Here is a 16,577-nt window from a genome sequence, read left to right on the forward strand (position 1 = left end):
ACTTGTAAAAAGGTATTTCATTAAGTATAACTAGATTGCAAACTATAACCTATTAATTATTTTAACAGAGTACCTAAAGAAACTGGGCATAGGATTTGGAATCTTTGTAAACCTTAGTACCCTTTTGTAAGCAAGCAAATTGTTTGGGTATAAAAACTAAGCGAGTTAAGTGCTTTATTTTGGTTGCTAAATTTTGGATATCAGCAACTGAGAAATCGCCTAATAATGTGCCTGAACTGTAAATGAGAAACAGACCAGTTAGCTATTGTATATGTCATTAAAGTGAGACTCAGTAATGGCAGTGGAAGGGCACCGAAGACATTTAGTCAAATTCCCACAAATAATCTGGACATTTTAAGTCTCCCAACCCCAATTCTTTCCTAGTTTTTTTTTTAATGGGTAAAACAACATTCTGGGAACATTTACATCTGTGAAAACCTAAAAGTTGAGTTCATAAAGTCCAAATACTAGTTAAGAATGTCTGATAACTTCCGTAATTCTTCATGAATATCACTAACATAACCACAAACAGCAACAATCTAATAAGCAAGAGGCCATCGAACTTGCATTGTCAGTGAAATAATTAATGAGGTTTTGCAAACCCAAATAAATAAGAACCCAGAGTTGTTGCTACTGAACTTGGGAATGGAAGAAGTTCCAAGGTAGCACAGAACACTGTTATTTTACATGACTACAGCAGCAAGACTTTTGTATGCGCAGAAATGGAAAGTGCAAGAAGTGCCAACTATAGAAGATTGGATTTACAAATTGCTGTACATGGCTGAGATGGACAAAATGACAAGAAAACTTAAAGACCTTGATCCAGGAGAATATATTGCAGACTGGGAGAAATTGAAATAATATCTAGAAAAAAAATGGGAAGTGAAAAGAGGATTGTGGCAGTTTGAGAATTATTAATATGTGACTTTATAAAGGGGAGAGAGAAGTAACTTTACCATTAATGGGGAAACTTAGCTATTAATTAATCTAAGCTAACATTAGTAATAAGGAGATTGTATTAAAAAATAGATAGTTTAAACAGTGAAATGTAGATTGATATATTAGAAAATTGGAGATACAGAAGAATTTGAACATGCTTAGAAAAAGTGATATAACATATATAGGATTTAGAAAAATTATGGTTAAGAGTAATTTGAGTAATAAGAGGGGTTTGGGGTTGGAAAGCTGTTGGAAGTCAGTAAGGGGGGAAGGGGGGGCTGATATAATTTAGACAAGACGGGGAATTTGTGTATTGAATAATACTGAATGTTCTCACCAATATATTTTTTTAAAAAGAACTTGCATTGTCAGTAAAAAATCAAATGTAAACAGCCTGTGTTTTATCATTTTCAAATAGACATTGCTGAATTAGTTTCAGGTGGGTTTGCCATGATGGTCTGCAGTAGAACAGCAAGTATCAAGTCCAGTGGCACCATAAAGACTGACTTGAGTTCATTCACAAATTCAGAATAATGGAACCCCCCCCCCACCTCAGGGGTGCTGAATAGAGACATAGAATTCTTATCTCATAGCAAACACTAATTTCTGCTCTAATCAAGCTGCATTGTACCTTTGCATCCAGACTCCCTTCTTTGTTACACCTCTTCTTCCTGGGGGGAGGGAGGATATAAAGGCTCAGGGATCTCTATTTTTTATGAGAAGTCAAACCATATATAATGTGTCCCCTTTGCATAATTAGTCAGTATACATTATTATTATTATAACAAATAATTGTAGGAAGTAGCCCCACGCTTTGTGGTGCACACATTTTCATGCCTTTTTGCTTTTTGGTATTGTATTTTAGGACAGCAAGCTAGTCCCTTCAAGACTTCTGACTGCACATGCACTTAATCAAGAACAGCTGTAATTTTGCATTTCAAAAACCATGCTTAGTGTTGCAAGAAAAATCTTTAAAATGAGATTTGTGTTCCACTAGTAGGAAATAAGCAGTTATGGCACTGCAATCATTTTCCAATCCACCCATCCTTCAAGTATACAACTACTTGTTTGCTGTTGTTCTGATTACCACTTCTGTAAATCTGTTAAAAAGATTCAAGTAATCACTTAAAGCTCTTTTGAGCCCTCTGTCCATTATAGGTATTTGTAAAAGCCAAAAATGAAATTTTACATGCCTTGAGAGGAAGATTTACAACTTTTCAACCTTCCTTTATTTTTGTCTCCTGGGAACAGATCCATTCTATCTGAAGTACATTTTAACCCTTTCTTCCTTTGTGGAAGTATGTGCACTAGTCGTCAGCTTCACTAATTCAAATTTTGTTCAATCACCTTCTTTTTCCCAGATTCCCTGAAAGAAAAAATGATCAGTTTGCTGGTCCTGTTCTGAAATGGGATGTTTATTTGGGGGGGGGGCTGTCAAAAGGCATGTACACACAGTAATGACAGGGCAACAGCAAACCAAAGGCTTTCCTCCTACTTGTAAATAGCACTGGAGAGCAAGAAGCCACGTGGAAAAGCACAATTTGTGAATGATGCAAGTGTGCATTTACTGAAGCAAGAAAACGTTGGTAACGGTAACAAACAATTTTTTTCGTTATTTCTGTCAGCCATAAAAAACTTCCTAGCAAACAGTGGAGACCGCGCCATAAATAGCGAGAAAAAAAATCACGTTTACTGTAAAATAACCTGGCAGACAACAGGCCAGGCTACCATTATCTTAGTAAAGATGTCCTAGTTCCTCCTCGCCCCGCCCGCTGTTCATCATCCAGCGCCGGTCAATGACTCCAGGGATGGGCCGCGGCACTCGCTACAAAACTCCTCTCGGCTCGTGGCTCCCCCGATATTACAGAGGCAGAAAAAGGCCAAAGCGGCACCACATCTGCCCGCCCACGCCGTGACGCAAAGAACCAAGCGTCATTTCTGGCTGCCAGGATCGTTCTAGGCGGACTTTGAAGTGCCGACGGGTAAATGATTTATAAACCGACTAGACTGAGAAGCCCAGAAGGTCAACAGAGAACGGTGGAACTACTCTATCGTTCTCACCATAGAGAAGCCAGGGGGATAGAGTGGTACCGCTTTCTGTCCATAGTTCATCTTGTTTATCTCTTAAGTTTTTAGCTAGTTATGATTTGACTATGCTATAAGTCGATCCAAAAACTTGACAAAGGCTTAAAGAGAAAGAATAATATTAACAGCCGTAATCATAAACAAACGCAGAGCCAATGGTGGCTTTCCATTTGTTCCGGAAGTCGAGGCAACTCTTTATTCTCTTTGGCTTGCGCAGCTCTAGAAGAGGAGCGATCAAGGAACTTCTTGAACCGGAAGTGGCTGAAGAGGGGGAGGGCGGGGCGTCATACGTCAATCCTATTGCAGGTCACGTGGGGTGGCGGGGGCAGCGACTCTCCTCCCCCCTGGCGGAGCCCGGCGCGGCTGCAGCATGTCGGACACGGCCTCTCAGGTGCTGCTGGGCTCCGGCCTCACCGTGCTCTCGCAGCCGCTCATGTACGTGAAGGTGCTCGTGCAGGTGAGGCCTTCGGACCCAGCTCTTCCCTTCCTCCTTGAGAGCGTGAGCGGGGAGGGGGAGAGTCATAGTGACCCCACGTGACCGCTCCCTCCTGGCCGTGGCTCCCCGCCCGCGAAAGCGTTGCTATGGTAATGCCGCCCCTTTCTTCCTCTCGCCTTCCTCGGTAGTCGTCGCCCCTTCGGGTTTTTTTTGCCGAGGGTGGGGAGGCCCCTTCTCATCCGCTTGTTCCTGCCCCGAGGTAGCCCACTTCTGAGAAGCCTTGCCACCACCCTCGCGGGGGCAAGAAAGCCACTTCTGTTGACTTTGATCGCTCTTCTTGTTTCTGCACGTCTCCCGTCTTCGTCCAGTCGGCGGCCACAGCCTGCCATGTAACGGATCTAGAAGCTCAATTCGTTGCCTCGTTCAGGAAGTAGGAGCAGGCGGCAGCAACTTCTGCTTGCTGCCACTTGTTCCTCTCCCCGGTTTCGTCTTTCCTGGAGTAGCAGCCTTAAAAGCCTCTCCTTGCAAGCGAAGAGGAGCAGCTCCCTCCTGAGCCATTTCAGTCCAGTTGCGGTGGACAACAGGGCAAGTGTCCTTTGGTCCTTTGCAGAGGTCCCCCCTGTTATAAAAGGAATGCTTCCTCATGGGCTTGGCTGCTATCAAGCACTCTGCCAGCTGCTTGTCACACTCACATGCCATCCTGCCACAGGTGCTTGTGGACCGGCACTCCGTCTCCGAACTCTTGCACAAGAGTTTGTAGCGCTGCCACTTGACTTTCCTGTGGCATTTCAAAGAGACTCTGGTGTGGCGGTAACAGCAGTCATGCAAGAAACAGCACTGGTCCACTGCATCTAGAGGTCTTCCAGAACCACCAGCCCCACAATAGCAGCCATACAGATTGATTGCTAGCAGTGGGGTTTGCAGCCGGTGCCGGTAACACCACAAAGTCAAAACCATGTCCAAAATACTGCGCTTCCCTCGCTGGCTGGTTTTGCCTTGTCCGCATTCCTGGGAGAACAAAACTGCCAATGTTAGCCACAGTGCAGTTTTCATTGCAGAAGACTTCGAAAACTTCACTCGGAGTTTGAAATTGCTTCCTCTGACATTTGTATCCTCACTCTCAGATGTTCTTTTAAATTCAGATTTGTTTTTGTGCTGGCTTTATATTCTCGTAGTCAAAGGAACCCTTTTCCTGTTTTTTACTGGTAGAGTATGAGACACTCCCAGTAGTTCCAAATCCCAGAGCTTCTTTATTTAGTGTTTGGTTTTGTGTTTTTGCCAGTTGTGGCTTTGTGCTTGCATTGTCATTGGCTGAAAACCATATAGCTACACAGAAGCAAAGACTTGTCTGTACAGGAATTTATGAGATGTTTTAATAAAAACGCAAGCTTGGAAAGTACATTTGCATCAATGTGAATGTATAAATTTCTGCAGTGTTTCAAATTTAGGAGCAGTTATGAGGCTATCTAATCTTAGCCTCACAGTTATTTCACTATTTTGATGTTAGCCAATACTGGAGCCATGTTGTAGTGTATGAATCTAAATACCACCTGTGCCTGGACTCAGTAGAAGTCCAGAGTCTGTAAAACTTTAACCTAAACTGCAGATCTTGATCCTAATTAAGATTATCAGATCATAGGAAGTGTGTTACCTAACATGACTTGCTGTGATAAATCAAGCAGTGGTCATATTATGCAAAGCAGTTCTATGGTAGAATAATCAACCCTCATTACTGTAGGATTTATTGTCCTAGTTGCAATGAACTTTTAACCCTGAAGGCTGGTAGTTCTCATCAAGGAAAAGACTTTGTTCTAAATTACTTTTACCTGATTGGAAACAGTCAGCAGAAAGGGGGAAACTTCTCTGGATACCAGAAAAGACAAGGCAGAAACTGGCAGCGTCATCCTAAGCAGATTTATCATTATAAGCTCATTGAGTTTCGTGGACTGAGAAGGGTAGAACCTTGTTTAGGACTGCACTGTTGATGCTGGTGAGAATTTGCATAGATGTTCTGTAGTCTTAAATGTCTGGGACTCTTTGTCCTTGTAAAACTTTGCTAACTGCATTCTGACTTGATACCAAGTTGCAAACTGTGGCCATCAAGTAATTGTTTTGGTTTTAATGCACTGGAACAGTAAGAGAACAGGGAATTAAGTATTTTAAGTTTTTTTCTGGTTTACCTTACAACCGCTGGCCAAGCAAGTGGTTACTGTAGCTAGGCAGTGCTGTAACACTTAGTGTCCTAGTGTACTATTTACTCCTTTGAGGTTGCTGCACACTGTCTTTTTGTTTTGAAGGTGGGATATGAACCCCTCCCTCCAACTTTGGGAAGAAATATTTTTGGGCGACAGGTCTATCAGCTGCCTGGTCTCTTTGCTTATGGTAAGTGTATAATGTGTGAGTGTTGTTTATGAGCCAGAAAGAGCCTAATAGGATTGGAATGCTGCGATTACTGATCTTTCATTTGTTACCTATTCAGTTTAACGTATACCTGGTTCTGCTAGAAGTTCTACAACTGTTGAAGGATAGCAGTGATAATTAAAAGGATGAAGTAGCAGTGATCTCAATTAAGGATTTAAAGAGATAGAACTGTAAGAATGGTTACTAGCTTTAGAATTCCCTTCGGTGAGGTAGAGGTGCATCATACTAGGTAGTGAGTAATATTTGGCAACTAGACATTTTCCTTCCAGGCACCATACACATAATTTAGCCAGTATATGCATGTGCATGTCCCAGCAATGTCATATCTCATCCTTCAACTTGTATAATAACATTACTGATGTTTATGTGATGGTACCATACACTTGCTAGACAGTTCTCAATCTAATAATTATCAGGGCTACCAAGAGAAGGGATTCTAATAGGTCAGGATTATGGGAACCCTCACTACCCTGGGTCCCATTGAATTGGGTCAGTCATTTCATAAGATGTTTGGGTTAGGCCGGGATAGTGTGAGGAGGTCATGGGGGATTTTTAGCTGGGAACCCATGGTGGCTTTTGGCAGTCCTGATTATTTACTGACTTTGGCTCTGTAGAGGATGATGCTGTCTGGTAAGGACAAGCACAGTGTAGGATGTATACTAACATTGTTATCCAGGGGCAGTCTAGCTATATTGAAATCAGTAAAATGTTAGCATACTTTACTGTGCTCTGGATTATACTTATAGTTCTTTATGATAACCTTGATGCTGAAGTTTTTTACTTGGTATCAAGCTTAAGCTTCCCTTTCATGGCATGGACTGAGTTCTGAATAGTTTCACATGTGTAGTAGTGCCAGCAGTCATCATACATTTTAATTGTTGGAATCTCCTCTTGATAGATGTGCTACATAAAAGGGGAGAACAACCAGTGTTGGGACAGATCGTTATGTTTATGTTGATTTTTTTCAGCTAAACACATTATGAAGATTGATGGCAGGGCAGGACTCTTCAAAGGTTTGGCTCCTAGACTCTGTTCAGGAGCAATAGGCACTATAGTGCACAGTAAAGTTTTACAGGTACCTTATTTCTTTAAATAGTAATTTCAGTATGCAAAATCCTTTGCAATCTTTATCGCTTTTTTGTCCACACCAGAAACATTGCAAGATAATCAACTATTGCTGAAGTGTGTTGATCAGATGTTAGTTTTTTATAGCATTGACTATAGAAATCTGAATCATCTGAACTTGGCAAAGACTGTTAGTGTGCTTGATACCTACTGTGCAGTCCTAAGAAGAGTTACACTCTTCTAAGCCAGTTAACTTCAGTGGCCTTAGAAGAGTGTAACTGTGTTTACGATTGGACTGTTACTGTGCAATTCTGTGCAGAGTTTCTCAAGTCTAATCCCACTGTGAGATTCATATTTTTAGGTAAAAATAAATGATAGATCCTTAATTTTTCTTACATATCGTGCAGGGCCTTAAGCTTCTATCTGATGTTGCTGTTTGAATCTTTTTGAGATGAGAAGTGATTTTAAATATTTATATTCTGCATCTCAATAAAACATACTGGAGATGACTTTTAAAAATTAGAACAATAAAAGTATCATATGTAAAATGTTGTCCTAGTTTAAGGCTGTAGACAAATATACGATTACTTGGAAATATCCAGGGGTCCAGAAATTTTGGTTGACCTTAGCTGCCAAAATTTGATATTGCCAGACCCTTCCGATTGGAGAATGTGTGCTCTTATTTCTGTTGTTATGCTAAATGCTGGAAGTGCTTAGAACACCTTTGAAATTTAACATGAGGTGAGGAACTGCAGCTTTCTTTCATGAAAGCTTGGCTTCAGACCCATATGTACAGGAGGAAGGAGGGGGCTATTGTATATCTTACTGTATTTCCCAGGTACTTTGAGTGCCTCCAAAATGGACTTGCCCCATCCTTCCTGTTGAGCTTGGGAGAGGGAAAGGAATCATGCATTCCGTATGGCCTCAGGAGAGCACTGTATGCATAAGTGCTAGCCCTCCTCTTGAATCTGAGGAAGAGTGTGGGGCTTGTTCTTCCAAGACACAAGGAACTCCAGAGCACAATGTCATTATAGGAATGGTTGCCCATCTCCCAAGCTCCAGGCTCAGCAAGAAAAATCACCATACTGATCAGAGCCTTGCTGAACTAGGGGCATTTGCTGTTGAGTGCAGTAATGTATTGGTGAGATCTGTAAGCAAGCTCTATGGAAGACAATGACACTTCTGATTAATCATGAGCATGCACTTTAATCATCAGATTTATTTGGGTTGTTGCCACCATTTATCACTGTTCATTCAGAGAGTAAATGGAAAGATACTTGGAAGGTTCATGTTTTTAATAGGTTGGAGCTCCTTATGCACAGGCTGCATAGCAGTGAACTAAAATTGGATCAGGCTTTTCTGTGGGCTCTGACTCTTTTGTTAAGCCAACCCATAAACAGCAGTTTTTCTGATTTTAATCACAGAGCTAGAAGAACAGCGGAATCCTTAAAGTTAGCTTTGAAACTCTTTCAGTAGATTACCACCACCTCACTTTTCAAAGCAGTGAAGAATCCAGTATAATCTACTGGGATATAAGACATAGTGTTAGGCTAGAATAGGTATTGCTCTAATAATTGCAGGAGAATGTGCAAGTATTTAAAATAATAAAAACATTTCAAAGCATGTAATTCCTTATTGGAACAATAACAACATATGCTTTCCTGTTGAAAGCAGCTTAACTGACACACTGAAGAGGTTTTTGAAAGATGACATGATTTTGAACAGCTATTGATTGTCTTTTGTACTTAATAAGCCAGTTCTTACTGACCTTGCTATGCTAGTATTTTTAAGGAAAGCAGCATTTCTAAATGAAGACATTTTTATAGCCATCCATATGCACAACTATGAATTATAGAACAGGGCCTCTCAGCCAGAACCATAACTATTTTTCATCAGTTTTGCTAAATCTTTCTGATACATGTACTAGATATTTAAGGTGAGGCTTGGCGTTGATTGGTTTGGTTGGTCTGCTTAGAAAGTGTGCTTTGATTTGGAAGGCAGTTCAGCAGCCTATATTTGTAAGGATGTTGTTCTTTATGCTAAGGGATATAAACAGATTCTGAAACTAGAGACACTTTTAAATGTAGTGAATAAGGTGCCTTTGAGGCATGCATATATGGGTCTGAAGCCAATCTTACATGAAAGAAAGTTGCAGTTCCCAAATATAGCAACCAGATTATGTGTGCGTATGAAGAAGATTCTATACAGTGTCTTTCCAAAAAAAGAAAAGAAAAAGAAGAACTGTTGTGAGGTTTAATTTTAAGCAGAATGTCTGTATAGGCTGTGTATATTTTTTGTAGCTTATACACTTCTGTTTTCCTCCTGTGTAGCAATGCCAAGAAGATGACCAAGCTGAGGTATGTTGATTCTAGCTTCTTTGTGTAAATTGCATCCCCCTTGCCCTGGGAAGTGATGGTTCCTTCTTTGCTATTCCTTGGGATTGTGGTATTATGAGATATCAGTGATCCATATTGGACAGTACCATATGTGAAATATGTGGCTATGCAAAATATTTTCTTCCCAGAATTAAGAAGAACCTGATCAAAAATTCAAAATGTCTTGCCAGAAACTAGAGCTGCTGGTAACCTAAGGCTTTTTAAGCTGCCTTTCTTTTGTCTTTGTTTTTTTCCTACAGGAAGTAAGGAGAAACACCAAGGAGTCCTCTTTAGAGAAAGTTATTAAGGAGGTAAAATATAGGGCTGTATTGCCATGGATAGGCTATCTGTGGCTGCTTTAGGACTTCACATGCTTTCATGACAGGGTGAAATTGCAGCCTTACGAATTCTGTCCTAAAGACACTAGAATGACTTTTCAGCAGAGTTGGGTGCCCATTATAGTAGAATTTGTCTGTTTGTGTTTGGAGGGATGCATGATTGTATTTATAACGTTATGCTTTGGTGTACTATTATCAGCTCAATGTCTGATGGTTGGAAACAGATGGAAGGGATCAGAAGTCTGAGATGTGAAAAGGAAGTGGGACAGAGCAGGACTTTCCTACTTCCCTTTCTGCTGCCGCCTGCTGAACTCTCTGAAATTTTGTTGTGGGAAGGAGCAGCAGACCCTTAGAAACAGCATAGGAGCTAAATGGAGATCGGCAGTAGGAGGGAAATATCAGAAATCACCTCTTCTCCCAAGTGGGTGCTTGTTTACTTCCTTAAAACAAGGGCCCTACCCTGCACTGCTCCCAGATCTTGAGTGATTCCGCAAACGTTGGATAATGCACTTCCAATCCTCTTTATAGATAATTTGGAACGGATTTTTTTATGTGTGGAACAAAAAATCCACCTCAAACGATTGATAAAGTGCATTATCCAACATGTACGGAATCAGCCCTTAACTAAAAAGTCTCCCTGAAATAGCCTAACTCAGCTTATGCTCTTACCCAGAGCTACCAAAAGCCCTATCCAAAGAAAATATCACTTCTCTCCTGTGATAGTTCACTGTCCCCTCCCAACCAGTGAGGTTCCAGGGATTCTGATTGGCTGGCCAGTCTTTGGGGCTTGCTTGAGGGCAATTCTCTGTGAATGATTCAGAATCCCGAAGACAGGCAAAACTTTAAGGTTGATTGCCACACATGCTTTTTTGCTGATACTTCTGGTTTTGTTTTATCTTAGACTTCTCAAGAAATGGTTGCACGCTCTGCTGCTACACTAGTCACTCACCCTTTTCATGGTATGTATGGACAGGTAGCTTTTTGGTCACAGCCAGCATTGATTTTAACATTAGGACGATGCACATTAATCCTATCTGTGCCACCATTTGTCTGTGCAGTTAAAAGAGTAAAGGTTATAAATAGGCTAACTCTTCCGTGCTATATTCTTGTGCCTTTAGGACCACTGTTTCATGAGCTTGGCTAACTCATCTTGTAAAATGTTGAAATTATTTTTACTTTATGATTGTGATTAGAGCTTGTTTTACCCATGCTACAGAATGTGGTGGTGGAGCTTTGTGTGGTAGAATGAAGTTAAAACTGTGTGTGGATCCCATTTTTTAATGTTCCCTTTCAAGTAGAAAAGACGCTATGAAGCACAAAGCTGGTTTAGAACTTTTCTTCCTGAGATGCTAGTCTTCTACCCATTGAAAGTTTTGCTGTTTAAAAAACATGGGGCTTTTCAGAAATTGTACCATGTATCTGCAGTCCGAAATGATACCTGCTGAAAATTCTGTCACCTCATTCTGCTGCTTGTGAAGGCCTGGATTTAGATTCATGGAGCAGAGTGTTCCTATATTATCCTGAACTGGAAACAGCAAGCAGATAAGACTTCCCTCATTGATATTTTCCCTATTGGCTTTCTCATTTTCCTCCAGTAATCACACTGAGGTGTATGGTGCAGTTCATTGGCAGAGAGACCAAGTACAGGTATGTGCATATGTGCGAGTTGACATCATTCAGGTTTTAACTCACAAAACTGATGCTTGAGAATTAAAAAGGCAGTGGGGAGAAATTAGTATGTGTCCATTGAGGTTTCCAGGTATCTTTGTTGGAAGAGTGAGATGAAGAGACAGTTGGGAGATGCCCTTACTCTGGGGTAACTTGATGGATTTCTCTTTTATTTTCCAGTGGAGTATTTAGCTCCTTTGTCACCATTTATCGAGAAGAGGGCATCCTTGGATTTTTTGCGTGAGTACTTGTTGTCCTGGGAGCATTTACCAGGGATAAGCCAGTTTTTTCAGAGGAGGCCTCTGAATATCATTTGTTAGAAAGACAAACTTCAGGGGAGGCTGTTGCCTTGCCTAGATTGTCACTTGGGCTTGACCTCATCTTCTCCACAGGAGACAGAAATAGGGATTTGTGTGGTGTGAAATTTTTCCAGGTGATAACTAGTTGTTCTCTTTCAGGGGCCTTATTCCCCGCCTGCTGGGGGACATTCTGTCTTTGTGGCTCTGTAACATGCTGGCCTACCTCATCAATACCTATGCACTGGAGAATGGGGTAAGTGTATTCCTTGCAGTGTATGGGGTATAGGTAATAGGGTGCTGAAAAACAAGCAGTGTCTTCCTCATCTTGATCAGCTTGGAACAGTTATATTCTGGCCCTGTTGCTACCTGCTTGTTAATCTCAGTCTTTGAATGTGATTCCACATTCCTCCCTGCTGCTATTACTTCCAGTGTGAGAGTATGTAAAGCATTCACAGCCAACTCCTGGGCCTTCTCCTTCCCGGCCAAGACCAGATGGGGTTAAGAACAAGTGCTGATAATGGAAGAACATGATTATATCAATTGATTTCTTTTCTTTCATAGGTCTCCACCATGACCGAGATGAAGAGTTATTCTCAGGCTGTCACTGGTGTGCGTGTATAATCTATTCCTCTCTCCTGAGGGGGGCAGGTCTTGCTTTCGTTGACCATAGAATTGAGTGCTTGTTTTCCAGCCTGAGGTTGGAGTTGGGTATAACTGGAATAATGCTTGTTCTCATGGAAGTAAGGGTGACTTTCTAGGCTTCATGACCCCTGTCTATAATTGGGAAGGCCACTTACAGGTGACTTTCATTCTAGACAGAATGCTTGAAGCTGAGCACTTAAGTGGAGATTGTTGCTAGGCTCAAATTATTTTTGAGGTTTTGAGATGCAGTTATCAGCTATTTAATTTTCTCCGTTTAATCAGAAATGGAAGCTCTCATCCCAGATTAGGATTCCTACTGGAATGAGTATATCGAAATAGTTGTAAAGCTCTTCCTCGCCAGTGTAATACATACTTCCTGTGACTTGGCTGGGTGTGGGGTTATATTTGTCTGGAGTTTTTAGGAGGCTCTGCCATGAACTGATTCACATCTGGGTGTGTGTGGAAAGCTGGGATTTCTTATCTATTGATACATCTTCCTGAATTACATTTGCAGTTCTTTGCCAGTATGCTGACTTATCCCTTTGTACTTGTCTCAAACCTGATGGCCATTAATAGTTGTGGGTGAGTGCAGAGTATCATGTTTTCTAACTGGGGTTTTGCTTGCATGTTTCAGTATGTATAGTATCCAATGTGCAGTCTTACTCTCAGCTTTTCAGGTACTTTTTCATCATAGCTTAATGAGAACTGTAGCAATGTGCTCCATCTTGCAGCCGTGTCCTCTAGTTTTCAGTCGCTGTTCAAAGTAGTTTTGATTTCATAGCCCATAAAGTTTAAAAAGAAACCTTTCAGTGTTTTTCCTCTAGATGATAGTTGGAACATTCCCCACAATAACTCTTAAGGTTTTAATTTAAAACACAGTGGTCAAAGATCTATCTTTTTCTGTGCCCTGCCTATATCCAAAATAGTAGTGGTTGGAGAAAAAAAACTGTGGTCGGAGGCATGCATGGGTTTCTGGTTGTGCACAGGCACTGAATTTTGTTGGTTTATGCAGACCCAGTAAATCTGTATATATTTGAATCTTGTTTTCTGCTTTTTTCCCCCCAGGCTTGCTGGTGGCCTCCCCCCTTATGCACCAGAATACAACTCCTGGTTAGATTGCTGGAGCCGGCTGCATAGCGAGGTACGGGAATTGAGGATGAACTAAGGGTGAACAAGCTGAAACTGAACCCTGACAAGACAGAGGTTCTCTGAGTTAGTAGAAAGGCAGACAAGGAAGTTGACATCTCTCCTGTATTGAATGGGGTCATACTTCCCTTGAAAAGCCAGGTTCACTGCTTGGGAGTGCTGCTCGACACAGCAGTCACTTTAGAAAATCAAGTGGCTGGGGTAGTTCAGAGTGTTTTTGCCCAGCTTTGGTTGATGCACCAACTGCACCCATTCCTGGTTCAGTCAGATATTGCTGCAGTGATCCATGCCTTAGTTACATCTTGACTGGACTAGTGCAATGAGCTCTGCTTGGGGCTAGTTCAGAAGCTGCAGCTATTACAGAATGCTGTGACTAGACTGCTGGTTATTACAGCAATCACACTGGCTACCAGTCCCCTCCGGAGCACAATTCACAAGTGTTGGTTTTGGCCTGTCAAGCCCTACATAGCTTGGGACCGGGGTATGTGAAGGATCATCTTCTGTATTTTCTTGCCTGGGAATTAAAGAGAGGCCCTCCTGACTGTCCCATCAGTCAAAGAAGCTCATCTGTTGGGTACACAAAAAAGGGTTTTCTCAGTGGCAGCCCCACGGTTATGAAACAGCATCCTCAGGGATGCCTGGCTCCCTCACTGCTGATCTTCAGGAGGCAGCTGAAGACTTTTTAAATTTAGGATTACTTTTAATTAACTTTGTTTTTATGTTTATTGGTGGTCCAAAACTGTTTTTAAACTTCATTTTATTATTTTATTTATATTGTAAGCTGCCTTGAGTTCCTGCACGTTTGAAAGGTGGCTGATAATTGTTTTAAATAAATTGCCCATCCTTTCCCTAGAGGACCATGGCATTTTGTCTTGCATGTGATGGGTGAGGAATAATTGACAGGGTCCCTCCTCCTCCCCATTATAAACTAACTCAGCAAGAGGCCTCCTAACCACCAAGTAAGGATGCCAGACAAATTCACTGAGGTTTGGACTACTTTCCACCCTAGGTGGACTCCACCTGTCCTGCCAGGGTGGGCTTGTCAGTCCAGTGGTTCCATTAAAGGACTAGTCTGTGTAAAAGCCTTTGGAGGGTGGATCCCTTTCACAAATGTGCTGAAACTGATGTGTGTAGCACTCATTCAAGTGGCCCACCTTGGAATTTGTGTGGAGGTTTCTTGTATGAAAGCTAGATCTTCAGACTGGCATGCCAGGTTTATGTGTGAGATATAACTTTGTTGAGAAGAGGTGCATTGATGCGTGTGAATTCTGAAGTAGTGCTGCCACCGTTCTGCAGACTTAGGTTATTCAATAAACACAGTCTGAGAGAAGTATGTCTACTTCCTTTGCACTTTGGGGAAGTGGTGGTCTGTCGGAGCTACTTCTGTAGCAGTTGCTTCTAAGTACAAAGTCAATTTTGCAAACTAAGTTTCTGATGTTAAGATGCTGAAACCTCTGGCTTCAGAATCTCTTTGAGCCCTTTCACTCACATCCTTTTCTTTACTTGTTTAGGGCAATATGAGCCGAGGGAACAGTCTGTTTTTCCGGAAGGTGCCTGCAGGGAAGCGGTACGTGTGGGAGGAGAAGAGATTTCACTGAAACCTGGGCCTCTTGTGGCTGCCCCAGATGCACAGAATGATGGCAGTGTGCTGATTTCTATACAGATTTTTTAAAAAAATAATCATTTAATCTTGGGAAATGGAGTTGGCTGTGAGCATGACTTAATGGACCAGGTGTGAAGGGAGATCTCTCAGATCAAAGGAGGGAACTTGGGGATATTGAGGATGAGGAAGATCCTCAGTTTTAAAACGTTGGCTTACTCTCTGAGGATAGTGGGAGTCATTTACCATCCCCCAGGAGAAAGGAGGTCTGTTCAATTGTGCTTCTCCGAAAGGGACTACACCATCCTACTGCTTCTGAGGGCTGGTGGGAAAGTAGTGTTGTCCCCTGAAAATAAAGGCTGCCGGTGTGCTTATCTTGGGGTGGGATTCTTTCTGCCCTTTGTATTTTAACTAATTTGGGAGAAGTAGCCCAATAGTTTTTACTTCTTCACCCAGGCAGGGCATATTTTATTTTTCATCCTTCAAAACCTGTAGAAGCAAATCACCTAGCCGACATACGAAATGTGAATCCTGCTTGGTTGAGCAGGGAGTTAAACATTACCAAGGCTGTTTGTGGGCAAATAAAGATTTTATTCTGTCACTAAGGAAGGCTGGAGGGTGCTTCCAAGCCTCCCTAGTAACACTCTCTGAGGCAGTTTGTGATGGCTACCATAGGGAGATGCTGCTTGAAATAGCTGCTTTTAGTTGTTGCACAGGAAAGCTGTTCATGTGCAGCCACATACCACGTGGATTGGGACACCCTTCTCCCTACAGCACTTCAAATTTAGAGAAAAAAAAAGTTTGGTATTGTGGAGAAAACTCCTCCATTATGAGAACTTACATGAAAATGGCTACAATATAAACTAATCTAGAGCAATATCCATGTAGCTACTCTAATATGTCATGAGTGGCTCTGGTGCTGGAATACCTCACAGAAAGCCTGCGTATCTCCCCTTGTGTTCATGTAGAAGTGCTAAATGAACCAAATAGCTGCAAGCATCCATCTTTTGAAACTGGTTATTCTATCAAAGGGTTAAAAGTTAACAAATATGATCCTTGGGAGCCAGGAAGTTTCAGAAGAGATTGTTATCCTTCCATCTTTGCCTGGCAAAGCTGCAACTCAGAAGCATGATAATGAAACCACTGATGGTGCAGAATGTGGTGAGCCAGCCCTGTATGCTATAAGGGAAATACTATTAACATTTTTTGTGTTAATAAAGTTGTAGATGGTACAATCAGAGGCAGTAATTTATTTAGACTTTCATTATGGTCCTGCAAGTAGGTCAATGTAGAAGAGCTTGAGACCCAGACTAAGTGCTACATCTGGCACAAGTCAAGTCGGAGTTTGTCTTACCCGACTGAGACATTTGCACAGCCAAGTGTGATGTTGGGGGCCTGAAGTTCTCAAGCATACCAAATCAGGCTCCGGCACACTTGGTAACATTGATTCCTTGATGTCAGATTTGGTTGTGTGAACATCAGAATGAGGTTGGGGTAATCCTGACCTAACTAGTGCCAGACGTAATGTCTTTTTGGACCTGAGCACAGCACTTTAAGAACATA

At 41.7% G+C, this 16,577-nt stretch overlaps 1 protein-coding gene across 3 annotated transcripts; it reads left to right on the top strand.

The window, feature by feature from the left end:
- The first annotated feature begins 3,341 nt into the window (after window positions 1-3,341).
- On the top strand, window positions 3,342-15,116 carry MTCH2 (mitochondrial carrier 2). Of its 3 annotated transcripts, none has more exons than XM_054970489.1 (13): window positions 3,342-3,481; window positions 5,758-5,842; window positions 6,850-6,956; window positions 9,277-9,303; window positions 9,582-9,632; window positions 10,561-10,618; window positions 11,255-11,306; window positions 11,508-11,567; window positions 11,786-11,879; window positions 12,188-12,235; window positions 12,783-12,850; window positions 13,334-13,409; window positions 14,926-15,116. In XM_054970489.1, exons 1-13 carry the CDS (start codon window positions 3,395-3,397, stop codon window positions 15,010-15,012), a joined length of 900 nt encoding a protein of 299 aa, XP_054826464.1. In that variant the 5' UTR covers window positions 3,342-3,394; the 3' UTR covers window positions 15,013-15,116. The 3 variants fall into 3 exon arrangements, with proteins under 3 accessions (XP_054826464.1, XP_054826467.1, XP_054826465.1); XM_054970492.1 differs by having other exon boundaries at window positions 3,384-3,459; XM_054970490.1 differs by lacking the exon at window positions 3,342-3,481 and adding an exon at window positions 3,515-3,609.
- The last annotated feature ends 1,461 nt before the right edge of the window (window positions 15,117-16,577 follow it).

Source organism: Eublepharis macularius, chromosome 2 (genome assembly GCF_028583425.1).
Source record: "Eublepharis macularius isolate TG4126 chromosome 2, MPM_Emac_v1.0, whole genome shotgun sequence".
In the NCBI taxonomy this organism is placed as follows: Eukaryota; Metazoa; Chordata; class Lepidosauria; order Squamata; family Eublepharidae; genus Eublepharis; species Eublepharis macularius.

Coding starts and splice junctions, on each gene's coding strand:
- MTCH2 (XM_054970489.1), top strand. CDS start 3,395: ATGTCGGACACGGCCTCTCAGGTGCTGCTGGGCTCCGGCCTCACCGTG. Junction 9,304..9,581: donor AAGAAGATGACCAAGCTGAG/GTATGTTGATTC, acceptor TTTTTCCTACAG/GAAGTAAGGAGAAACACCAA. Junction 12,236..12,782: donor ATTCTCAGGCTGTCACTGGT/GTGCGTGTATAA, acceptor TTACATTTGCAG/TTCTTTGCCAGTATGCTGAC.